This window comes from Chlorocebus sabaeus, chromosome 6 (assembly GCF_047675955.1).
Source record: "Chlorocebus sabaeus isolate Y175 chromosome 6, mChlSab1.0.hap1, whole genome shotgun sequence".
NCBI lineage: Eukaryota > Metazoa > Chordata > Mammalia > Primates > Cercopithecidae > Chlorocebus > Chlorocebus sabaeus.
The window spans coordinates 5538385-5558656 of record NC_132909.1 but is presented as its reverse complement, the minus strand read 5'-3'; the positions used below and the strand labels follow the sequence as shown (position 1 = coordinate 5558656).

Sequence of the window (20272 nt, the reverse complement as noted above, 5' to 3'; positions counted from 1 at the left end):
CGGTCCTCTGCTGCCCACTGTCCCAGAGATCATGCAGAGATAAGAACGTGTCACGGGAAGATCTACAAGGGTAACCTTGACCCGTTTTCAGATCTTGCTCCCCTCCTGGAAAAGTCCACACACACGCTGCAGCAGGAGAGAGACCTTCAGGGCAGAGATCTGGCCCTAACCAAACCCCATGCAGACCACAGCGTCCTCACCTCCCTGTGGATCACAGGCTGATCTCAGCTCTCAAGATGGAGGAAACTGCCTTGACATTCAATGCTGGAGACAGATGAGAATCACCTGTGTCATTGTAGGTATTGTTGAGGGTGGGTCCCATACTGTGAAAATAGCAATCTCTGATAAAACAGCATAAAAGATGTATTTGCAAAATGCCTGAGAACCCCAATGTAAAGTCATGGTTGAGTTCCACTCAGAGGGTGCCAGCCCAGCACAGCCCCACCTTCTGGCTCTGCTCCCTGCTTAGAGACTTGTCCTCACCAGGATCCAGTGAACCGTGAAGGAGCAAAAAGAATCACATGGAACAGGCAACATGGACCAGAGGTGGGGGTGAAGGTGGAGCTGTCATGACAAATGGGGGGCTGTGGGAGAACATAAAGTTCTCTATAGTAAAAGTGATGTCAGAACAAAGACTTGGGGAAGAAACGCTGCTTGTCACTTGCAGCTCAGTGGCCACAGAGTCCTAGGCAGAGGGACAGCACAGGTGAAGGCTCTGAGACGGAAGAAACCTCAGTCCCAGAAAAAGGAAAGAGGCCTGCAGGGCTGGAGCAGAGAAAGCGAGGAGGACGCAGGCAGGAGATGAGGTTAGAGGGGTCCTGGGAGCACAGATCCGTAGGGATGAGGTCTTGAAACATTTTTCCCCCACACCTCTAAAGAATGTTGGAAATGATGTATTTTCTCACTCCTTTTATGTATACATGCAACTTTCTCTTTACATTATAAATGACAACACTTACAAATAATGTAATTTATCTCCCATACGTAAAATACATGCTGTCAAGTTTGGCTAAGTCCCCGGAAGTACACAGTCACCCTCATCTGAGATCTGTAGGACTGTACGGGAATGTGTTTGGGAGTTTAGTAAGTCATTTATGGGCACGTGAATGTGGAGATGCCAGTTTGATGTTCCAGCAGAGAGCTGAGGAGACAACAGGACACAGGATTGTAGAGCTCAGGGAAGAAACCTGCAGGGGACATGGAGCCGTGTAGGTGGGTTAAAGCTGTGAGATGAGATTAGGAAAAGCAGTTTGTGTGGACAGAGACAAGAATAGGTTCAAGACGACTTGAGTCTAATCCCCTTTTTTTTCTATTCCGGTATTTGTGTTTTTTACATTTTGGGAGGACAGGAATCCATTTAAAATTCAAATTACACCTGAGCATTACCCTCTCCTACAGGAAAAGCCACACACTATTTGGCGAAGTATTTCAGGGGTCAGTGTCACTCTGACTGAGCTTTTCTGGTCTTATTCCCCACCTGTACATTACAGGTTGTGTCAGTTGTTCCGAGCAGGAGACACTTCACCACCTTCTCTAGAAAATTCCACAATGGGCCGGGCACGGTGGCTAACCCTGTAATTGCAGCATTTTGGGAGGCTGGAGTGGGTAGACCATTGAGCCCAGGAGTTTGAAACCAACCTGGGAGACTTGGTAAAACCCCATTCCTACCAAAAGTACAAAAAATTGGCCTGGTGTGGTGGAGTGCATCTGTGGTCTCAGTTATCTGGGAGGCTGACTAAGGTGGATCACTGGGCCTGGGAGGTGGAGGGTGCAGTGAGCCAAGATCGTGTCCCTGCACTCAAGTATGGGTGACAGAGTGACATTCTTGTCTCAAAAAAAAGGAAAACATTTCAGTACCATTTTATATACCTGAGCAAATGAAATGTCTCTTTCAATGTCTAAGGTTCTGATGGCACGAATCCTAAACATGTAATTATTTTCCCAGAAAAATGATTGTGAAACGTTCAAAATAAACACAATTGTGAACACATAGCTATAGGTGTTTAAAACACTGAAAAGGAAGCTGCTGTACAAAGGAGATCTGAGCAAATGTTTTCTTCATGAACATATGGGCTCCGGTGGAACAAGGTTCCAGGTCAATCCAGCCCATCCTTCAACATCTGCAAATATTATGGACCAGAGGAACATGAGGGGAACGATGACTTAGAAGCTCACAGCTCACCATTTAATCAGATGACATAAAGAAATAAAATGGAAACATGGCCACTAGAACTAAATTTTGATGTTAGCATAAAGAAAAAAGTTCCGTGATATCTTTATCAAGTACACATTGAAACAAACTAAAATCATTTATCAGGTACCAGAAAATGTTTCCAATAGATGATACAGACTAGAAAGCATGCAGTCCTCAATGTAACCTGAACACAATAAATTTCAGAGAAAAACCATTTATAATGGTTAAAAAAAAATCTAATAAAATGTGCGGTCAAAGAAGAAATTTTTTCAACACATATCATAGTTGGAAAACAATGATGTGACCCCTTAAGATTCTACCAAAGCTTATTTGAGAAGCAGTTTTATTATATTTATTTTATTTTATTTTATTTTGAGACAGAGTTTTGCTCTGTTCCCCAGCTGGAGTGCAGGTGCACGATCTCGACTCATTGCAACGTCCGCCTCCTGGATTGAAGCGATTCTCATGTCTCAGCCCCCCGAGTAGCTCAGATTACAGGTGGCCACCACCATGACCAGCTAATTGTTGCATTTTTAGTAGGGATGGGGATTCAGCATGTTATCCAGGCTGGTCTCAAACTCCTGACTATTCTTTCTGCTGTTAGCTGTCAGTCCTCTTCATCGCAGCACAAACAAGATTTTTGTCTGTAAAACTGATGTGAATGGTCTACCTGCCACTCCATGCATCACTTTCAACATTGTCTTGTCCCAACTTAAAATGAGTTATCCATTTACAAACTAGTGATTTCTTTTGGGCATCGTTCCCATAACCTTTTCATAAAGCATCAATGATTTAATTGTCCCTCTACCCAAACTTTACCATATTCATTTCTTGAGACACTATCTCACTCTGTCACCCAAGCTGGAGTGCAGTGGCATGATCATGGCTCCCTGCAGCCTCTACCTCCTGGGCTCAAGCCACTCTCCCACTACAAACTCCAGAGAAGCTGAACCAGCAGGCATGTGCCACCATGCCCAGCTAATTTTTGTATTTTTTGTAAAGAAGGGGTTTCACCATTCTGTCCAGGCTGGTCTTGAATACCAGGGCTCACGTGACCTACCTGTCTTGATCTCTGAAAGTGCTGGGATTACAGGCCTGAGCCACTGCATCTGGTCTCATTGTAAATTTGACGTTTCTTCTTCTTTCAATTTCAGCAGAATTTACATTGCTTTGATGGAGTCTCTTTTCAAACTCATCTTACCCTTCTGAGTGCCTCAAACTAGACCCTGTTTACACATAACAAATTTGTACCATTTTATTTTGGTGCAAAAAAATGTGACGTCATGCACAATTTTCTCATAATATGTATTTTTCATGAACTTCTTGAAGACCCCTTGTACTAACAAACTGTATTCAAGACGATATAAAAAGGATTGTAGATATTCAAGTGCCACTTATTTCTGAGATGTAAGGATGGTTCAACATATTCAAGCAATTCAATGTGATATTCCACTTGAACAGAATGAAAGATGGAAACCACATCATCTCAATACATGGAGAAAAAGCATTTCACAAAATTCAACATCCAGTCATCATGGAAATCCTAAGCAAAATAGATAAAGAAGGAAATTTACCTCAACAATACAAAGACAATCCATGAAATGACCACAGCGGAAACAATCAATCAGGGAAAATGGAATGCTTTTCCTGTAGGATCTCACATGATGCAAGAATGCTCTCACCCCTTCTATTCAATCAATACTGGCTGTCCTAGCCAGAGCAATGAAATAGCAAAAGAAATCAAACTCATCCGAATCAGAAAGAAAGAAGTAAAACTCTATTTGTTTGTAGACGGCATGATCTTCTGTGAAGAAAATCACAGAGTCAACCAAAGTACAACTGGAACACATTCAGTGTATTTGCAGAATAGAATAACAGCACCAAAAATTAGTTGAATTTCCATACATCAACAATAAATAATTTTAAAAGAAAATTAAAACCACTTCCATTTGCTAAAGAGCTTAAAGTAAGAAACATTTAGGAATAAACATAAAGGTGAGAAGCTTGTACCTTGAAATCTACAAACATTGATCAAAATGATTAAAAACATGTATAAATACATACACAACCCATATCGATTGGAAAAATTAGTATTGTTCAATGATTACATAACCAAATGTGATTTAGATTCAATACAATACCCATAGAAATCCATATAACTTTTTGTTAAGAAAACAAAAAACAGGCCAGTCACGGTGGCCCACACTTATAATCTCGGCACTTTGGGAGGTGGAGGCAAGTGGATCATAAGGTCAGAAAATCAAGATCATCCAGGCAAACACGGTGAAACCCAGTCTCTACTAAAAATACAAAGAATTACCCAGGCATGGTGGCACGCACTTGTAGTCCCAGTTACTTGGAGACTGAGACAGGAGAATCACTTGAACCTGGGAGGCGGAGGTTGCAGTGAGCCGAGATCATGCCACTGCACTCCAACCTGGGTGACAGAGCAAGACTCCATCTCAAAAAAAAAAAAAAAAAAAAAAGAAATGAAAATACAGGCCGGAAAAGTGGCTCCCATCTGTTGGCCAAGCTGTTCTCAAACTTTTAACCTCCAGTGAGCTACCTGTCTTGGCCTCTCAAAGTGCTGGCATTACAGGCATGAGCCACAGCACCCAGCCCAATCCTCTTAACATAAACAGTTTAATGTCAACTAATGCTTGAACTCAATGTTAAGCCAACTCAAACTCAGGTCAATGCTTGTTTGACTGTAATGTCAATTAACGCTTGATGGTTTGCTATACTCATCACATCTGAAATAACTGTCTCCAAAATGAATTTTCCGATGTTCTGTAAGGAGTGACCTCAGACTGAAGACCTTACCACACTGATGACATTTGTAAGATTTCTGTCCAGTATGGATTTCCTGATGCCAATGGAGATGTGAACGTGAAGTAAAGGCTTTGCCACAATCATCACATGTGTGAGGTTTCTCTCCTGTATGAATTCTCCTATGTTTTGCGTAGGATGAAACTTGACTGAGGACCTTGCCACAATCATGACATTTATAAGGTTTCTCTCCAGCATGAGTTTGACAAAGAACTGCAAGATATGAACAATGTCTGAAAAATTTGCCACATTTATTACACTTGTAAGTTCTCTCTTCATTATGCATTCTCCAATGATTTGTAATGATTGTAGCATTACTGAAAACTTTGTGACAATCATTACAGTAGTTAACTTTCTGTATACTATGGATTGCTTGATGGTGAATAAGTGGTGACTGCCCACTAAAGACTTTGCCACACTCATTGCACTTGTAAGGTTTCTCTCCAGTGTTAATTCTGGTATGTTTTGCCGGTGTGAATCACTCCCAAAAGCCTTGTTACAAACCTTACATTAGTATGGTTTTTCTCCAGTATGAATTATCCTTTCAAGCTGTGATTTGCGACTGAAAACTTTGTCACAGTCTTCACATTTTTAAGATTTCTCTGCAGTATGAAGTCTATGATGACTTGCAAGGTGTGATAGTTGATTAAAAACCATGCCACATTCATTCCACTTGTAAGGTTTCTCTCCAGTATGAATTGTCTTTTGAATTACAAGGTGTGAATTTTGACCAAAGGTGTTGCCACATTCATTACACTCCTAAGGTTTCTCTCCAGTGTGAATTCTAGGATGTTTTGCCAGGTATGAATTATATGTGAAAATCTTGTCACAAACCTTACATCTGTGTGGTTTCTCTTCAGTATGGATTTTCTTATGTGTTTCAAGATTTGATTTGCGACTGAAAACTTTGTCACATTCTTCCCATCTGTAAAGTTCTCTCCAGTATGAAGTCTACGATGACGTGCAAGGGTTGCTTTTTGATTAAAAACCTTGCCACATTCATTACACTTGTAAGGTTTCCCTCCAGCACGAATGGCTTTATGACTTACAAGGGTTTAATTGTGATGGAAGGTGTTGCCACTCTCATTACACTTTTAAGGTTTCTCTCCACTATGAAGTCTACGATGGTATACAAGGTTTGACATCTGACTGAAAGTCTTGCCGCACTCATTACACTTGTAAGGTTTCTCTCCAGTATGAACTCTCTGATGCTGTGCAAGGTGTGCTTGTTGATTGAAAACTTTGCCACATTCATTACACTTGTAAGGTTTCTCTCCACTATGAAGTCTATGATGGTATACAAGGGATGACATCTGACTGAAGGTCTTGCCGCACTCATTACACTTGTAAGGTTTCTCTCCAGTATGAAGCCTACGATGGATTATAAGGGATGATGTCTGACGGAAGGTTTTGCCACACTCATTACACTTGTAAGGTTTCTCTCCAGTGTGAACTCTCTGATGTTGTGCCAGGTGTGAATCCCTCCGGAAAGCCTTGTCACAATCCTTACATTTGTATGGTTTCTCTCCAGTATGAATCCTCCTGTGTCTTTCCAGGTGTGATTTACGACTGAAAACTTTCTCACATTCTTCACATTTGTAAGGTTTCTCTGCAGTATGAAGTTTATGATGACATGCAAGGTTTGCTTTTGTACTAAAAACCTTGCCACATTCATTATATGTGTAAGGTTTCTCTCCAGTATGAACTCTCTGATGTTCTGTAATGCATGAATCACTCCGGAAAGCCTTGTCACACACCTTACATTTGTATGGTTTCTCTCCAGTATGAATCCTCCTATGTCTTTCAAGGTGTGATTTGCACCTGAAATATTTGTCACAGTCTTCACATTTACATGGTTTCTCTCCAGTATGAAGCCTACGATGGCGTGCAAGAGTTGATTGTTGATTAAAAACCTTGCCACATTCATTACACTTGTAAGGTTTCTCTCCAGTGTGAATTATACTATGTTTTCCCAGGTATGAATTACATGCAAAAGCCTTGTCACAAACTTTACATTTGTATGGTTTCTCTCCAGTATGAATCCTCTTATGTCTTTCAAGGTATGATTTGTGGCTGAAAACTTTGTCACATTCTTCACATTCAAAAGGTTTCTCTCCAGTATGAAGTCTACGATGGCGTGAAAGGGTTGATAGTCGATTAAAAACCTTGCCACATTCATCACACTTGTAAGGTTTCTCTCCAGTGTGAATTACAGTATGTTTTGCCAGATATGAATTACACGTGAAAGCTTTGTCACAAACCTTACATTTGTATGTTTTCTCTCCAGTATAAATTATCTTCTGTGCTTCAAGATGTGATTTGCGACTGAAAACTTTGTCACATTCTTCACATTTATAAGGTTTATCACCTGTATGAAGTGCCTTGTTAATGAAGAGGGATGAATTGTGACCAAAGGTCTTACCACACTCATTACACTTGTAAGGTTTCTCACCAATGTGACATCTACGATGGCATGCAAGGTATCGCTTCTGATTAAAGACCTTCCCACATATATCACATTTACATTGTCTCCCTTCTAAGTGGATTATCTGATGTTTTTTAAAAAGTGAGCTACAATTAAAGGATTTGCCACTCTCTATACAATGGAAAGATTTTTCTCTCATGTGTACTTCCCATTTTTGTGTGAGTAATGAAGAATGGAGGGAATTATTTCCATACTTATTAGAAATACGGGTTTTGGGCCTACAAGAAATTCTTTGGGATGTTGAAACTGAGGAAGCATCGTTGAAAGATTTCACAACTTGATTATCAATTTTCCCTTCAAGCTGAAATATGTGCAGTTCAGGCAGATGTGAATGAAAGCTTGATCCAAGCTGATCTTTAATAGGCTTGTTTCCAGCATGCCTTTGATCATGTCGGTCTGTATTACCAGTCAACTCTTTGATTTCTGTCATGGGTGCTGCATGACCATTTGTTTCATCTTCTTTCCACTGCAACTCGAAGGCATGAATGTCTTTCTCAATTTTCTGGAAGCAAAAATCTCCAGTGTGATGACTTGCTTGTCTTTCCAATGTCCCGGTGAGGATGACTTCTGTATTGCCTTGCCCTGTTGATGACAACGTCTTCAACATGCTTTTGGAAGAGATATCTACAAAATTTAAACACCAATAGGTTTCCAATTAAGTACAGATGGTAAATAATACTGAAATGTGTAAAAATGACACGAAAAACAATACTTATTTTAAACTTCTCAAACATGATCTTCAATGCTTATGAACACAAAAGCAGTAAGATTCTTTAATAAATAAAGGGCAATTACATGTACTTCAAATCATTTCTACAGAAGCCTATTCCCAATATCATGACAAGACACTGACAGGGCACAAACATGTGTGAGTCTAAAGAAAGGAGTGTTTTTCCACTGTGACCCTAAAGTGTATCAGTTTGCAAAAAAACACATCACTGTCACATCAAAATATAAAAATATATATCTTCATATTTACAGCATATTTAGTGTATACAAATAAATGCTAAAGAATCACTCAATATACCATACTGGTAAATAATCCACAACATGCTGTTGTAAGGATAAAAATCAATGGAAATTCTGTATTGTCAAACAATCATAGCACTGACAAGATAACAAAAGATTACAAAAATTAGCCAGGTATGGTGGCCTGCATCTGTACTCCCAGCTATTCCGAAGGCTGTTTCACAAGAATTGCATTAAAAGCCAAAAGGCAAAGGTTTCAGTGAGCCAATATTACACCACTACACTCCAGCCCAGGTGACAAAATGAGCCTCCATCTCAACAAAAAAAAAAGAAAAAGAAAAAAGAAAAAAGGTAGGGCATGGTGGCTCATGCCTGTAATCCCAGTACTTCCAGAGGCGGAGGCAGGCAGATCACCTCAGGTCAGGAGTTTGACCAGCCTGGCCAACGTGGAGAAACCCCGTCTGTACTAAAAATGCAAAAACTAGCCAAGCGTGGTCGCAGGCGACTGTAATTCCAGCAACTTGGGAGGCTGAGGTAGGATAATCGCTTCAACTGGGGAGCCAATGATTATGGTGAGTTGAGATCACACCACTGCACTCCACCCTGGGTGACAGAGTGAGAGTCCATCTCAAAAAAAAGAAAATGTTAATATGGTATTTTTCTGAATAACTGTTACAAAATTACGTATATCCATGTGGAACAGGCATGCTGGGACATTTTTTTAAATTTTATGTATTTTTATTTTTTTGAGATAGAGTCTCACTCTGTCACCCAGGGTGGAGTGCAATGGCATGATCTTGGCTTAATGCAACCTCCGCGCCGGGGTCCATATGAGTCTCTTGCCTTAGGTCCTGAGCACCTGGGATTACAGGCACACGCCACCATGCCTGGCTAATTTTTGCAATTTTTAATAGAGATGGGGTTTCACCATGTTGGCTAGGCTGCAACCGCCACCTCCCAGGTTCAAGGGATTCTCCTGCCTCAATCTCCCAAGTAGCTGGGATTACAGGTGTGCACGCCACCATACACAGCTAATTTTTGCATTTTTAGCACAGACGGGGTTTCACCATATGGGCCAGGCTTGTCTCGAACTCCCGACCTCAAGTGATCAACCCATCGCAGCCTCCCAAAGTGCTGGGATTACAGGTGTGAGCCACTGCACCTGGCCCATTTTTGGCATTTAGTACATTCAATGTTTCAACATGTTGGCCAGACTGGTCTCAAACTCCTGACCTCAAGCGATCTACCTACCTTGGTCTCTAAAAGTGCTGGGATTAGAAAAGTGAGATACTGCGGCTGGCCACTCTAAGCTATTTCTAACAGGACAGTGAAATGACAGAGACAGAAAAAACAGCATCTTATCATGAACATCACTGAAGGTGACAAATCTAATGAAACAAAGCAAGTGAAGAGTCTGTACTGTAAAATTTGCAATACTTGAAGCCATCTACTAGCACTAACATGTTTTAAAAACCTTGAGACAGGTCAGGTGCAGAGGCTCACGCCAGTAATCCCAGCATTTTGGGAGGCTGACGAGGGAGGATCACGAAGTCAGGAGATTGAGACCATCCTGAGTAACAAGCTGAAACTCCATCTCTACTAAAAAAAACACAAAAAACTAGCCTGGCGTGTTGGTACTCACCTGTAGTCCCAGCTACTTGGAAAGCTGAGGCAGGAGAATTGCTTGAACCTGGGAAGTGGAGGTTGCAGTGAGCCAAGATGACACCACTGCACTTTAGCCTGGGTTACAGACCGAAACTCTGTCTCAAAGAAACAAACAAAAAAAAGAAATGAAAGAAGGCTAAAGAGTAACTCCAGGTCAGGTGCGGTGGCTCACGCCTGTAATCCCAGCATGTTGGGAGGCCGAGGTGGGCAGATCACAAGGTCAGGAGATCGAGACCATCCTGGCTTACACGGTGAAATCCTGTCTCTACAAAAATACAAAAAATTAGCCGGATGTGGTGGCAGGCACTTGTAGTTCCAGCTACTCGGGAGGCTGAGGCAGGTGTGAACCCAGGAGGTGGAGCTTGCAGTGAGCCGAGAACGCACCATTACACTCCAGCCTGGGAAATGAGTGAGACTCCGTCTCAAAACAAACAAAAAAACAAGAGTAACGCCAACCCACAAGTCTATATAAAGTTCTCCAGGCTGGGTGTGGTGGTTCACACCAGTAATCCCAGCATTTTGGGAGGCTGAGGGGGGCAGATCACAAGGTCAGGAGATCGAGACTATCCTGACCAGCCAACACGGTGAAACCCCGTCTCTACTAAAAATACAAAAATTAGCTAGGTGTAGTGACGCACGCCTGTAGTCACAGCTACTCAAGAGGCTGAGGAAGGAAAATTGCTTGAACCCAGAAGGCAGAGGTTGCAGTGAGCTGAGATCACACCACTGTACTCCAGCCTGGGCGACAGAGTGAGACTCTGTCTCAATAATAATAATAATAATATAAATAAATAAATAAAGTTCTCCAGTAAATGTGAAAAAAAAGACAGATAGTCCAGGTGTGGTGGTTCATGCCTGTAATCCCAGCACTCTGCGAGGACGAACCAGACAGATCACCTGAGGTGGGGAGTTTGAGACCAGCCTGGGCAACAAAAAGAAACCTTGTCTCTACTAAAAATACAAAAGTACATGGACGTGGTGGGGCACGCCTGTAATCCCAGCTACTCAGGAGGCTGAGGCAGGAGAATTGGTTGTACCTGAGAGGCAGAGGTTCCAGTGAGCTGAGATTGCAGCATTGTATTTTACCCTGGGTGACAAGAGCAAAACTCTGTCTCATAAATACATAAAGTAATTAATAAAAAGACAGATACAGAAACTGGCATATGTATACCTCTTCTTCATAACTAAACTTTTTTTCACATTATTTAAAATAAAAGGCAAAAAAGCGCTGTACATATGTTAATGAAAATGCAACATACAGAAATAATTCTGACATAAATAAAAAAAAAAAGTTCCAGTGGAGAAGTAGTTTTTGCAGGTTATGGAATTTTTTTTTTTTTCTCTTTTTGAAATGGAGTTTCGCTCTGTCTCCCATGCTAGAGTGCAATGGTGCAATCTCGGCTCACTGCAACTGCTACCTTCCAGATTCAACAGGCTGTCCTTCCTCAGCCTCCTAAGTAGCTGGGATTACAGTCACCCACCACCACGCCTGGCTAATTTTTGCAATTTTAGTAGAGACCAAGTTTCAACATGTTAGCCAGGCTGGTTTTGAACTCCTCACCTCAGGTGATCTGCCCACCATGGCCTCCCAAAGTGCTGGGATTACAGGTGTGAGCCACTGCACACATCCAGGTTATGGAAATTTTAACTTTTTTTGTTATGCTATAACTTTAAGATGTTTAACATACCCGCAACAATAACCTCTGACCAAATATCTAAAGAACTAAAAGACAAAACTATTTAAAATAATAACAATGGTCAGGCATGGCAGCTCGCACCTGTAATCCCAGTGCTTTGGGATTCTGAGGCAGGTGGATCACTTGAGATCACAAGTTTGAAACCAGCCTACCCAACATGGTAAAACACCGTCTCTACTAAAAACACAAAATTTAGCTGGGAATGGTGGTGAGAGCCTGCAGTTCCAGCTACTCAGGAATCTGGGGCACAAGAATGCTTTGAGTCCAGGAGCCAGAGGCTGCAGTTAGCTAAAATCGTACCACTGCACTGTAGCCTGGGCCACAGAGTGAGACTGTGTGATAAACAAAGAAAGAAACAATAGAAAGAAAGACAGAGCAGACAGATAAGCAGGTGCAAAGAAAGATGCCCTTTCAAAGATACGAGGATTGAAATTTTCCTTTTCCCACAGAATTCTCCCACTTGCAGAGAGTTTCCCCACACATTACTGGAAGGTGGAGCTTCCACTCTGCCCATCTGAGCTGTTACCTGCCTTTACACCTGTAATACATTCCCACCCAGCTGGATTTTGTTGCTATTTTCACTTCACTCTCCACGGTCCAGGGCTCTTTCCCTTGCTCCAACATGGAGACAGCAGGTCAGAAAGAGACTCCTGCTTATCAAAAGAAAGGACCATGACGTGCTGGAGCTTTTCTAGAGTCCCAGCCCTATGTTTCAGTAGGAAAGAAGACATTACAGATGGATCTAGGAAAATATTTCACAAATTCCTCTACTGACTGCTTCATTCTGAATGCTGAGGGAGCATTGCAATATGTAATATGTGGACATCAAGCTCTCTTCCAAGAACTACCGAATTGAAAGCACAAAAAAAGCAAACAGGAAACGGGATATGTTTAAAGTCTGCCATACGATTTGTTTTTGTTTTTTGAGACAGAGTCTTGCTCTGTCACCTGGGCTGGAGTGCAGTGGTGTGTTTTTGGCATCATGAAGCTTTTCATGTCAAAATCAATAAGACTTCCATTTTAGTCAAGTAAGTACGTGGCTTCCAAGAAGCAACAAGAGAAAATGCAAAGATACACAAGGGCACATCCCCAGGAGGGAAGTTATCCTCACCCAGGGAGACCAGGTTCCTATAATTCTCCAACATCACGTCTCTGTATAGAGTCCTCTGAGCAGGGTCCAGGCATTTCCACTCCTCCTGAGAGAATTCTATGGCCACATCCCTGAATGTCAAGAGACCCTGGAATGAAAACACATTTTAAGCAAATGGTTATGGGAGGAGTTCTCATCTGTACCGAAAATGAGAAGACGAAAAGAGAGAGAGGGGAAAGCATGGATTTAGTTGTAGTGAATGTTCTGACAAATCCGAGGAAGGGATTTTTCACCGCATGATGTCTTTATTATAGTTTTGGAAGAAGTCAAGGCACACGTTCAGTATGAAATTCTTATGTTTGTGAGAAATACAAGAAATAAACAAATGAAAAATCAATGTTGGGTTCCTGTTATAAAAATGTTTGGAACTTTTATGGACACACCAAGTGACATTCATTATCTAGATGAGAGAGAGCACGACTGATGTCTTAAAAGATGACAATGTCCACAGTAAAAGATAGGCTGGGCACAGTGTCACATGCCTGTAATCCCAGCTACGCCGGAGGCTGAGGCAGGAGAATCACTTGATCCGGGGAGGCAGAGGTTGCAGTGATCCCAGATCGCATCACTGCACTCCAGCCCGGGCAACAGAAACTCCATCTCAAAAAAATAAAAAAAATAAAAAACGTTAGCTGGGCATGGTTTGAGGCACCTGTGGTCTCAGCTACTTGGAAGGCTAAGGAGGAAGGATGGCTTGACCCTGAGGGTGGAGGCTGCAATGAGCTACGATCCTGCCAGGGAACTGACACCTGGGCAACAAAGCGAGACCCCGTCTCAAAATAAAATAAAGTACATGAAAACAAAATTACTCAAAGTACAAAAATAATTGTGTATATATAGGTTCACAAAATAATAAAACCTACAGAGAGACACAAAAAACTAGATGTTAATACCAAGGGTTGTCATTTGTCCCAGATTTTCAAAATATATACGTGTGTATATATGTATTTGTCTGTATATATGTGTGCACGTGTGTGGGGATGTGTATATACATATATAAAGTTTTTAAAAATATAAAAAGTAGCAAATTTTGTTTAACTGAAGAGGGATCTCATCTTGCTGGAAAAGGACACTGGCAGTCGGGGGCAGGGGGGAATCTTGTCGGATCTAAGAAAACAGGAAATGCCCCATCCTAGAGGAGGCAATCACCTTTCACCTGCCTGACCTGGAGGAATGTTCAGATATCTGCAGGAATGCAGGCGTGCGCAGAGGCAGCCACTATGGCACTCTTTATACAGGGAAAAATCGCAAAGGAACCAGTTTCCACTGCAGATGTCAAAGAGCAAGGTAGCCATGTTTACTAACATGACAACATGTAAATTCACAACCAGCAGAATCAAATATGAAACTAAAATATTTCCTGGAACACAAAGAAGAAAACAACAGACACTGGGGTCTGCTTGAGGGTGGAGGGTGGGAGGAAGGAGAGGAGCAGAAAAAATGACTATTATGGGCCGGGCGCGATGGCTCACGCCTGTAATCCCAGCACTATAAGAGGTCAAGCAGGTGAATAACCAGGTCAGGAGTTCAAGACCAGCCTGGCCAAGATAATGAAACCCCTTCTCTACTAAAAATACAAAAAAAAAAGCCAGACGTGGTGTTGGCTGCTTGTAATCTCAGCTACTTGAGAGGCTGAGGCAGCAAAATGCTTTAACCCGGGAGGCGGAGGTTGCAGTGAGCTGAGATCATGCCACTTCACTGCAGCCTGGGTGACAGAGTGAGGCTCTTTCTCAAAAAAATAAATAAATAAATAAATAAATAAATAAATAAAAAGGAGCCCACTCTGAGCGGCGGCGGCAACAGCAGCAGGAGCTGCAGGCCACTGGGGCTACGGCAGGGGTGGTGGCGCCATCTTGTGCCTGGGGCCCATGGAGACGCCGGGCATGGTGTACCGGGGGCGCAGGGGACGAAAGGAATGGCCTGGAGTGTGAGGAAATGGAGCCTGAGGAACTGCTGCTGGAGTCGGAGCTGGAGCCCCAGTCTGAAGAGGAGCCGCCACGGCCCCACGCCCCACGCCCCTCGCCCGGGGGCTCCGGGCCCTGGGCCTGGTTCGGGAGTCCCTGCAGCCAAGAGGAAGAGGAAGAGCCGGGACTGGTCGAGGGTGACCCCGGGGACGGCGCCATTGAGGACCCGGCGCTAGAAGCTGTCAAAGCGGGAGTCAGGAAGATGGAGGAAGGAGCTGAGAAGCTAAAGGAGTTACAGAACGAGTTAGAGAAGCAGATGAATATGAGTCCACCTCCAGGCAATGCTGGCCCAGTGATCATGTACATTGAGAAGATGGAGGCTGATGCCCGTTCCATCTATGTTGGTAATGTGGACTACGGTGCAACAGCAGAAGAACTGGAAGCTCACTGTCCTGGCTGTGGTTCAGTCAACCGTGTTACCAAACTCTGTGCCAAATTTAGTGGCCATTCCAAAGGGTTTGTATATATAGAGTTCTCAGACAAAGAGCCAATGAGGACTTCCTTGGCCTTAGATGAGTCCCTATTTAGAGGAAGGCAAATCAACGTGATCCCAAAACGAACCAATACACAGGAGAATCGCTTGAACCTGGGAGGCAGAGGTTGCAGTGGGCAGATCGCAAGATTAGGAAATGGAAACCATCCTGGCTAAAAAGGTGAAACCCTGTCGCTACTGAAAATACCAAAAAAGTATCTGGGCGTGGTGGCACTCGCCTGTATTCCCAGCTACTCGGGAGCCTGAGGCAGGAGAATCGCTTGAACTGAGAAGGCAGAGGTTGCAGTGAGCCGACATCACACCACTGCACTCCAGCCTGGGCTGCAGAACAAGATTCCATCTCAAAATAATAATAATAATAATAATAATAAACCGGCATGGTGGTACACACCTGTGGTCCCAGCTACCTGAGAGGCAGAGGTTGGGGGATGGCTTGAGTCTGAGTGTGGAGGTTGTAGTGAGCTAAGATCATGCCACTGCACTCCAGCCTGGGCAACAGAGTGAGACCTTGTCTCAAAATAAAATAAATATATGAAAACAGCGTTATTCAAAGTACGAAAACCTACTCTGCAAATATATGCTCCAAAAATAATAAAACGTGCAAAGACTCACAAGAAATTAGATGTTAATAAAAAAAAGTTGTCATTTTCTCCAGATTTTCAAAATACTTATGTGTGTGCATATAGGTATGTCTATGCATAGATATGTGTGTATGTATGTGTATATATATATATTTATATATATAAAGGTTTTTAAAATATAAAAGTAGCAAGATTTGTTTAACTGAAGAGGAATCTCGTCTCGGTGGAAAGGATACTTTGGCAGTGGGAGCAAGAAGAGGAGCAGAGAAAATAACTACTGGGCCCGGGCACAGTGGCTCACACCTGTAATCTCAGCACTTTTGGAAGCCGAGGCAGGTGGATCACCTGAGGACAGGAATTCAACACCAGCCTGGCCAACATGGTGAAACTCTGTCTCTACGAAAAATACAAAAATTAGCCAGGCATGGTGGCTGGCACCTGTAATCCCAGCTACTCAAGAAGCTAAGGCAGGAGACACACTTGAACCCAGGAGGTGGAGGTTGCAGTGAGCCAAGATCATGCCATTATACTCCAGCCTGGGCAACAAGAGCAAAACTCAATCTCAAAAAAATAAATTAAAAAAAAAATTATTGGGTACCGGCCTTGATACTGGTGTGATGAAATAATTGGCACAACAAACTCCTATGATGCAAGTTGACCTCAATAACAAACCCTCACATGTAGCCCCAAATGTAAAGTAAAAAAAATATATGAAAAATTTTCTTTAACTTACAACAGAATTTTTAAAGTCTCATAAAGATGCAGAAATACACGTACAAGACTTGCTCTGACACTTGGCACAGAACTGACAGTAGCAATTCCCAGCAAGGTTGGAAGGAGGGTGGAGTATGTGACAGGGAAAGGAGATGCCTTGAGCCAAAGGTCTAAGCTGCAGCTTTGCTTGGAGTTTTCCCACAAAACAAATGTATACGTCATGTGACGTTTAAATATAACCATTTATATTTAATAATAACTGGTGGGGATGGACATGGTGACTTGTGCCTGTAATCCCAGCACTTTAGGGGGTTGAGGCCGACAGATCACCTGAGGTTAAGAGATCGAGGCCAGCCTGCCCAACGTGGTGAAACCTTGTTTCTACCAAAAATACAAAAAAATTAGCCGGGCGTGGTGGCACGCAGCTATAATCCCAGCTACCAGGTGGGCTGACACAGGAAAATTGCTTCAACCTGGGAGGCAGAGGTTGCAGTAAGTTGAGATCATGCCACTGCACTCCAGCCTCGGCAACAAAGCAAGACTCCATTTCAGAAAAACAATAATAACAACAATAGGTGGAATGAGAATACAGCTTTATCCTCTTGGATAAAATAGTACTGCTTCCATATTTGAGAAAAATTGCAACCATTTTTACCAAAAACACTTGTTTCACAAGCCTCCCCACAGTAGCACCACTGTCTTCATGAACGTAATGTGCTAAGAATGGTTTAATGAACCTCCTGCTATTATTTATATTGATTTCATTTTCTTAAAATAATGAAGAAATAGGCCAGTCACAGTGGCTCACACTTGTAATCTCAGCATTTTGGGAGGCCAAGGTGGGCAGATCACCTGAGGTCGGGAGTTTGAGACCAGCCTGACCAACAAGGAGAAACCCCATCTCTACTAAAAAAACAAAATTATCGGCCGGGCGCGGTGACGCATGCCTGTCATCCCAGCTACTCGGGAGGCTGAGGCAGGAGAATCGCCTGAACCCAGAAGGCGGAGGTTGCGGTGAGCTGAGATCATGCCATTGCACTCCAGCCTGGGCAACAAGAGCAAAATACTGCCTCAAATAATAATAATAATAATAATAATAATAATAATAATAAAAAAGGAATCATTCATTATTCGTGCCTATGTATGAACTTTCCATTCTAATTAGTAAGATTTTTGGAATCAGAAACACAGTAACTCACTCAATTACCTAAAAGTATAGTATAAAATCAGGGAGAAAAGATTTTCCCTTATTGGTCTCCTTTTCTAGAATTTACCACGTACCTTGGGCACATTAAAGTGACTTCCATTGGCAGCTGCTCTAATCCTGGTCCACAGAGAGCTGACAGTGCATCCAGATGTGGTCCCTGAACAATCCCTGTTGCCCAACAGCCCTGACACCACGGGACCCTCACCCCGTCTCCATCCATGTCTGGTGTGAGCCCTTCCCAGGCCCATGCCCAGTGCAGCCTCTTCCCAAGTCCATGTCACTGGGTCACAAGAGAGGGAATCTAAGCGAGATGAGAGGGACTGAGGGAAGGCATGGGTGAGTGTGAGCAAACCTGTCAGGCAGGATGCTTCAGACTCAGAGAAGATTCCCAACTCCAAGGCTCAGCGTTTCTGAAAGAAAGGAGACAGAACAATCCACCGAGAATATCATCTCACCTGAGGAGGAGGCATCCCTGACTCCTTTGCTTTCCTCTTCCTCTTCCAGGTTTGTTCCTTATGTACCAAGAGTCTTTAGAAGTCAATCCTGAATGTTAAAAATATTATGTTTATTGCATAGAATCAACACATCCCCTCCCGGTAACACAATGACACATACACAGGATACATCACCCTGAGGAAATATGGTCCCCTCTGCTGCCCACTGTACCAGGAACAAAAAATTCCTACAGGAAAACTACCGCTCCCCTCCTGGAGAAACACACACACACACACACACACACACACACACACACACACGCACTGCAGAAGTGGGGAGCTGGGCTGGAATGAGCTCCCGTTCAGGAGATCTCTACCAAAAATACAAAAACTTAGCCAGGTAGGGTGGTGCACGTCTGTGTGTCTGTGGTCTCAGCTACTTAGGAAGCTGAGGTGGAAAGATCATTTGAGCTCAGAAGTTTGAGACCAGCCTGGCCAACATGCAGAAACCCTGTCTCTACTAAAAATACAAAAATTGGGCTGGACGCGGTGGCCTGTGCCTGTAATACTAGCACTCTGAAAGCCCGAGGTGGGTGGATTACTTGAGGTCAGGAGTTCGAGACTAGCCTGGACAACATGGAGAAACCCTGTCTCTACTAAAAATACAAAAATTGGGGTGGACACGGTGGCTCATGCCTGTAATACTAGCACTCTGAAAGGTCGAGGTGGGTGGATTACTTGAGGTCAGGAGTTCAAGACCAGCCTGGCCAACATGGTGAAACCCTGTCTCTACTAAAAATACAAAAAGTAGCCAGGCTTGGTGGGCATCAGTAATCCCAGCTACTCAGGAGGCTGAGGTAGGATAACTGCTTGAACCTGAAAGGTGGAGGTTGCAGTGACCTGAGATCATGCCACAGCACTCCTGCCTGGGTGGCAGAGGAAGACTCAAAAATAAAATAAAATACAAATACAAATACAATAATTAGCAGGGTGTGGAGGCACACACCTATAATCTCAGCTACTTGGAAGGCTGAGGCACAAGAATCACTTGAACCCAGGAGACAGAGATTGCAGTGAGCCAAGATCATGAGACTGCACTCACAGCCTGGAGGACACAGTGAGAGTCTGAAAGAAAAAAAAAAAAGTACATTTCTGATGGGATTGGTAAAGAGATAAGAAAACTTGACTAATGTGATAGACACTGACAAGCAGAGGGAACTTTAGATGGGGGTGGGAGGGCATGGGAGGCATCTCTGAGCCTAGACCTGAAGGAGAAAGGGACAGTGCCATCTTCATTTAGAAACATAGAATAAAAGCGGAGACAACGACCTGAGACAGGAAGGATTTTGATGCTTGAAAAAAGAGAAAAGAAAATGTGACTGGGGAGTCAGGAGAGGAGGGCAAGCTCCCAGGAGGAGGCTGGACACTGGCAGGGGCCCTGGACACAGGGCTGTGGAGCCAAAGTGAAGAGCTGGACTCTTGTCCCGGGGAACACGGGAAGCTGGTGGAGGGTTCCCTGCCAGGGACTGACACGACCTGCTTTAGATGTAGCTGTGATATCCTCATACAGACAAAGGCCTCTGAAGATGGTCTCTGTTTCTGAGTCTACCACCCTGCTTCTTCCATTCTTCTGCCTTTTTTTTTTTTTTTTTTTTTTTCCATTTTTGGGTTACTGCATCCCATGGAAAATTCTAATTACAACTGGGCACTCCCCTCTCCCAGAGAAAAAGCCATGCCCACACACTGCCTCTATTTTGCCAATCATTTCAGGGGTCAGGATCACTCAGGTTGAGCTTTTCTGGTCTAGCCCGACATCATCAAGCTGCAGGGAGGCTCACTGGGGCTCAGAGAGGGAAACATTTTCACCATGTTACCCTGAGAAGGTCTGAG

General features: G+C 43.2%; 1 protein-coding gene and 2 pseudogenes across 8 annotated transcripts in view; 1 reads left to right on the top strand and 2 right to left on the bottom strand.

Moving 5' to 3' along the window:
* Positions 1 to 2163: 2163 nt before the first annotated feature.
* On the bottom strand, positions 2164 to 6026 carry LOC119623011 (uncharacterized; annotated as a pseudogene).
* Positions 5910 to 20272, bottom strand: part of ZNF28 (zinc finger protein 28) — a 36242-nt gene continuing 21879 nt past the window's right edge. For 3 of the 8 annotated variants that reach the window (XM_073016024.1, XM_073016026.1, XM_073016028.1), the window contains 4 exons: positions 19389 to 19507; positions 18404 to 18491; positions 12951 to 13077; positions 5910 to 8132 (listed from right to left, as the gene is read on the bottom strand). In XM_073016024.1, the coding sequence (XP_072872125.1) occupies positions 6118 to 8132; positions 12951 to 13077; positions 18404 to 18418 (2157 nt within the window). In that variant the 5' untranslated portion in view covers positions 18419 to 18491; positions 19389 to 19507 and the 3' untranslated portion in view covers positions 5910 to 6117. The other 5 variants (XM_073016031.1, XM_073016027.1, XM_073016023.1 and 2 more) reach the window with 5 other exon arrangements.
* LOC140711946 (polyadenylate-binding protein 2 pseudogene) lies at positions 14210 to 16695 on the top strand (annotated as a pseudogene).